Source organism: Limulus polyphemus, unplaced genomic scaffold, assembly GCF_000517525.1.
Source record: "Limulus polyphemus unplaced genomic scaffold, Limulus_polyphemus-2.1.2 Scaffold1535, whole genome shotgun sequence".
In the NCBI taxonomy this organism is placed as follows: domain Eukaryota; kingdom Metazoa; phylum Arthropoda; class Merostomata; order Xiphosura; family Limulidae; genus Limulus; species Limulus polyphemus.
In genome coordinates, this window is record NW_013667145.1 from 117382 (window position 1) to 123167 (window position 5786).

The window sequence follows — 5786 nt, forward strand, 5'->3', positions numbered from 1 at the left end:
GTCAGAATGCTATGCATATATATTTTAGATTAAATAATTGCATTTTTTTTTCTTTTAAAGGAGGAGATAACTTTTTACATTATTCATCCCCTTTAGACCCCCCTGATATTGTGGTGTTAATTAACTTACTTGTTAGTTAATTTAGTTTCGCCTGAGACTACCTGGAATAAATAGTGATGTGAACAAGGCTTAAGGCAAGTCTATAGGAATATGGGTGAATTAGGTGGATGATATGCTATTTTTACATGACATCATATTGTTACATGTATACCACAAATATTCACACATAGTAAGTGCATAGTTAAAAAAAAACGTACTAAGTAAGACGTATTTAATCTATAAAATCCTTAAATATTTTAGCTAGATAAATTTCTCAGAACGGGGAACAGGCTAAATCGTCATCAAATAACACAAAACCGTAAATATATGATACATCTGGGTATATATTTTGTTATGATTGTTATCAGTTTGTTACTGGCCTTTGTACTCCTAGTTGCCATGCTGCAGGTATCATTAAGTTGACCACTATATCCACCGGAATGACGTCAGCACTTACACTACGATGTACCACCATCGTCCGCAGGATTCCTTTGCCAGTCTGCAAATGAAACGTCTCTATGAAATAAATTTTAAAATAAGACGATCCATGGTATCATAACAGATTAGTGATTATTTAAATAATAATCTGAAGCCTAGTTTTCTGCACAACATTAATGTTCTGGCGCAAACAGTCACATGCTCCTCTTCGATGGCTCAGCGGCAACTTTAAGAGCTTATAACGCTAAAATTAAGATGTTGGGCATATGTAAATTAGGTCCATTAATCAGGAGTATAGTTGAACTTTTCTCTACTAAAGAAACACTAATATGATAAGGTATTACACAACTTGTATTCCAACAACAGCAAACTGGGAAGAAAGTTTATTAGATTGGTTTGTTACTACTTATAAAAAGATAATGATATCGCCCTCTAGCGTTATTAATTCATAAGCAAGTGGAAATTGACTGTAAAAATATTAATATCGAAACAAAAGATAGCTTAATTTTTTACCTTGCTTGGAAAATACCAATAATTCTAATTTTTATAATTTGTACTTCGCTTATAATAGTTGCAGCGAGAAAACCTTTGTTTATGGTTTCATATTGTATTATTTCACTACATGTAAATAAAATGTGGGTAGTATCATCAAATATCTGTATTTCAGTGCATTTCTTGATTCGAGAAAAACCTAGAAGTACTTATTTAAGGTGTGATTGTTTCGATATGATAGAGAAATCGATAACTGCAGCAAAGGTTTCAAAAGGAGTATGAATAGGTGCTAGATTCAGAAAGGAGGCCCCATCCCACCAAACATGCTCGCCCTTTCAGCCGTGAGGGCGTTATAATGTGACGGTTAATCCCACTATTCGTTGGTAAAAGAGTAGCCTAAGCGTTGGCGGTGGGTGGTGATGACTAGCTGCCTTCCCTCTAGCCTTTCACTGCTAAATTAGGGACGGCTAGCGCAGATAGCCCTCGTGTAGCTTTGCGCAAAATTCAAAACAAACAAATCAGAAAGGAGGAGTAAGGGATAGGAGCTAAATGCAAAAATTAGAAGTAAGAGATAGGGTACAGACTCAGGAGTAAGGAATAGAGGCTTGATTCAGAAATGAAGAGTAAGGATACAGTATTGATTCAGAAATGAAGAGTAAGGATACGGTATTGATTCAGAAATGAAGAGTAAGGATACAGTATTGATTCAGAAATGAAGAGTAAGGATACAGTATTGATTCAGAAATGAAGAGTAAGGATACACTATTGATTCAGAAATGAAGAGTAAGGATACACTATTGATTCAGAAATGAAGAGTAAGGATACAGTATTGATTCAGAAATAAAGAGTAAGGATACAGTATTGATTCAGAAATGAGAAGTAATGAATTCACATTTGAGATGTACGGATAGAGTATAAATTCAGAAATGATAGTTCTCAGGTTGAAGCCCCCCAGTGGCACAGCGGTATGTCTGCGGACTTATACACTAGAAACCGGGTTTCGATACCCGTGGTGGGCAGAGCACAGATAGCCCATTGTGTAGCTTTGTGCTTAATTCCAAACAAACAGATTCAAGGTTCAAAAGGATATAGTTAAAGCAAATAACATTTACATGAATGGATTAAGGGACGGATACATGGAAGATTCAAGCACGGAGTAACAGTATATTTAAAATTCATAACTAGCATTTTGAAAAGTTAGTTTTTCGGGCTCACTCATAACTTGAAATAGAAACTTTTAAAGATGAAACAGCATGCTTTCGGAATTTCTTTTAAGAAATGGAACAAAACTTTTTGATTTTAAATGTATATCAGAAAGTATTTACAATATATACCTTAATCTAACTTACTGTGTTAACAATATATACCTTAATCTAACTTACTGTGTTAACAATATATACCTTAATCTAACTTACTGTGTTAACAATATATACCTTAATCTAATTTACTGTGTTAACGATTTCTACCTTAATCTATCTTATCGTGCGTTAACAAAATATATACTTTAGTCTATCTTATCGTGCGTTAACAAAATATATACATTAGTCTATCTTATCGTGTGTTAACAATATATACCTTAATATAAGTTATCATATGTTAACAGTATATACCTTAATCTAAGTTATCACATGTTAACAGTATATACCTTAATATAAGTTATCGCGTGTTAACAAAATATATCTTAATATAACTTATTTTGTTAAAAATATATACCTTAATCTAGCTTATTGTGTGTTAAAAATATATACCTTAATATAAGTTATCACGTGTTAACAAAATATATCTTAATCTAACTTACTTTTTTAAAAATATATACCTTAATCTAACTTATCGTTTGTTAAAAATTATACCTTAATCTAAGTTATCATGTGTTAACAATTGCACCTTAATCTAAGTTATCATGTGTTAATAATATATACCTTAAGCTAACTTATCATGTGTTAACAATTACACCTTATTCTAACTTATCATGTGTTAATAATATATACCTTAATTTAACTTATTGGATGTTAACAATATATACCTAAATCTAACTTATCGTGTGTTAATAATATATACCTTAATCTATCTTATCTTTTTTTTTGTTGTTGTTGTTGTTGAAAACTTACCGCAACAATAAATCCTGAAGTTCCATTCAGGTTGTCCACCCAACCCTAAAAGTAGAGACACGGGGCTTGTTATCTTAAAACAGTAAACAACACTATCACACAGTTCAAAAGTGCACGTCCACCGCATAGAATATGTCATTTTATGAATAAAAATAAAATATCTGGGTAATATAAGTAATTACGTACAGACCTGTTGGCACTGGGGTATCCACCACTTAGTAACAAGCCGTTTTAACAATAGAAAAGTTTTACAAGTTATACATATGTAATACCGTGATGTCATCCTTGAAGATTGTGGTTCTGTTCATGCTTTGGGTCAGATGAAAAATAATAGTAATTATATAAAGATATACAATAGCTCAACCAATTCCTTAAGCATAATTTATTCCACTGAAAAATAGTTACATTGCATAAGACATATAGAGGGACATCATTGATATTTTCAAGCAGTTCTAACAAACACACTTTAACTTATTTTCTCGAAACATGTGCAGACGGTGCAGTCCTTCAATTGTGATTAAACTTTCTATATTAGCCTCTATTATCGATAGATAGATAGATAAAGTGGGTGTTAAATGTAAAGCGTTAACAAAGTTCTCACGAAATATTAAATAGACCTTTACTGGCGATAAGAGAAAAGAACAAATCTCTACATACTGGAATGGGTTCTTTCCATGATGCTGTGATGATCGAAGGACGTATTATGGCTATTGGTAGGCCTACTCCCTCTGTTAATAGCAAGTTTTCAGCCAAAGCCTTAGTGTAATGATAGTTACATGGTCTTCCCTTAATTAGATGAGGAGTGATAGCGTCAAGTAAGCTGTCCGACATCCATCTGAAATTATGTAGTACTTAAATTAAATATTTAAGCTGTTACGACTTATCAAAAGTTAATATTTAAGCTATTAAGACTTATTTAAAGTAAACATTTAAGCTGTTAAGACTTTTTAAAATTAATCGTTTAAATTATTAAAGCTATCTAAAGTAAACATTTAAGCTATTAAGATTTATTTAACGTAAATGTTTAAGTTATCAATACTATTTAGATTAAATATTTAAGCTATTAAGACTTATTTAAAGTAAATATTGAAGCTAGTAAGCAAACATTTGTTGATGTGAGTGAGCACTATATACTAAATATACAGACAGTAGCATGTGGAATATACAAATACAGTTTCTTTATATTATGGTACTTCTACATCCAAGTTTCCACTGACGCTGTGCTATGAGGACTAAATCATATGTTTTTTTTAACAAATTAGTTTTTCTTTTGTTTTAGACTAAAGGTGATATGTATACATAGAAAAAAGAACAGAAAAATATTAAAGGATTTCTTACAAGGTCATTTACATTATCTATCTGTATGACTTCCTGGTAGTTTTCTTGCTATCAGTCTTTATGTGAATCTTGATCCTATCGGACTTTTTGACAATAGATATATATAAATAAACTAACTGACAGAAAATAGTAGCTGTTTGTATACTACAAGGAATCACTTACTGCGTGGCATGTATGATACTTGTGGGAGAAACCGTTTCTGTATACACAACTTCGCCTATATCTTGGCGATTACAGTTGCTATATGCTGTAGACACGTGGATTAAGGCCTAGACAAAAAAAAAACTAAGTAAAGAAGAACAACTGAATTTAGGTAATAAGCGAACAAAACAGAAAATAAAAATAACCGGGAAAAAATAACACATATTCAAGTTGTATTACTGTCGACAGATAACTTATGTATTTTTTTTTCATTTACTTTTTATTTTTACTGTTCATTAAAAGTGAACACTTATGGAAATAAATGTTAATGTAACAGAAATGGTAAAAAACATATGAGTTTTATATAGTAGCCGTGGAGTTAATGTGTACACAGTATTATTGATAGTAAAATGATTTTGTTACGCACGTCTATATCTTTCAATCATTATACTTTAAAATGGTTATCGATATCTGTCCGAAATATACTGTGCTTTGTTAGTTTTTGTCATTGTTAGCTTACTAACGGGGAATTTAGTAAAACAAACGGATTATTGTTAATTTACTGACATGGTATTTAGTAAAAAACAGTTAGTCATTGTTAGCTTACTTACAGGCCTTTTAGTAAAACAAACGGATTATTGTTAATTTACTTACATGGTATTTAGTAAAAAACAGTTAGTCATTGTTAGCTTAATAGCAGGGAATTTAGTAAAACAAACGGATTATTGTTAATTTACTTACATGGTATTTAGTAAAAAACAGTTAGTCATTGTTAGCTTACTAACAGGGAATTTAGTAAAACAAACGGATTATTGTTAATTTACTGACAGGGCATTTTGCAAAACCAGTGGGTTGTCTGTGAACATACTAGCAGAGCATTTGATAAAAACAGTGAGTGAGATTATAATAACAGGGCATTTGGTAAACCCATTGTTAGCATAATAGCAGAGCATTAGCAGTCACAGGTTAACTAAACTTAAATACCAAATCACCACAGTGTTTTCTAGTGAGAGAATTATTAATGAAAGTTTAAATAGCAGAACGAGGACTCAAATAAACATTCATTTATGTCGTTTATTCTGTCCACGTCGGTTTGTTTGTTTTTTGAATTTCACGCAAAGCTACACGAGGGCTATCTGCGCTAGCCGTCCCTAATTTAGCAGTGTAAGA

The 5786-nt window shown here is 31.6% G+C and overlaps 1 protein-coding gene across 1 annotated transcript in view; it reads right to left on the minus strand.

The window, feature by feature from the left end:
• Nucleotides 1–386: 386 nt before the first annotated feature.
• Nucleotides 387–5786, minus strand: part of LOC106463985 (putative fatty acyl-CoA reductase CG5065) — a 25973-nt gene continuing 20573 nt past the window's right edge. The window contains exons 5-8 of the mRNA XM_022391638.1: nucleotides 4638–4744; nucleotides 3795–3972; nucleotides 3138–3182; nucleotides 387–598 (exon numbers count right to left, since the gene is read on the minus strand). Of these exons, the coding sequence (XP_022247346.1) occupies nucleotides 464–598; nucleotides 3138–3182; nucleotides 3795–3972; nucleotides 4638–4744 (465 nt within the window). The 3' untranslated portion in view covers nucleotides 387–463. The remainder of the gene's footprint in view (nucleotides 599–3137; nucleotides 3183–3794; nucleotides 3973–4637; nucleotides 4745–5786) is intronic.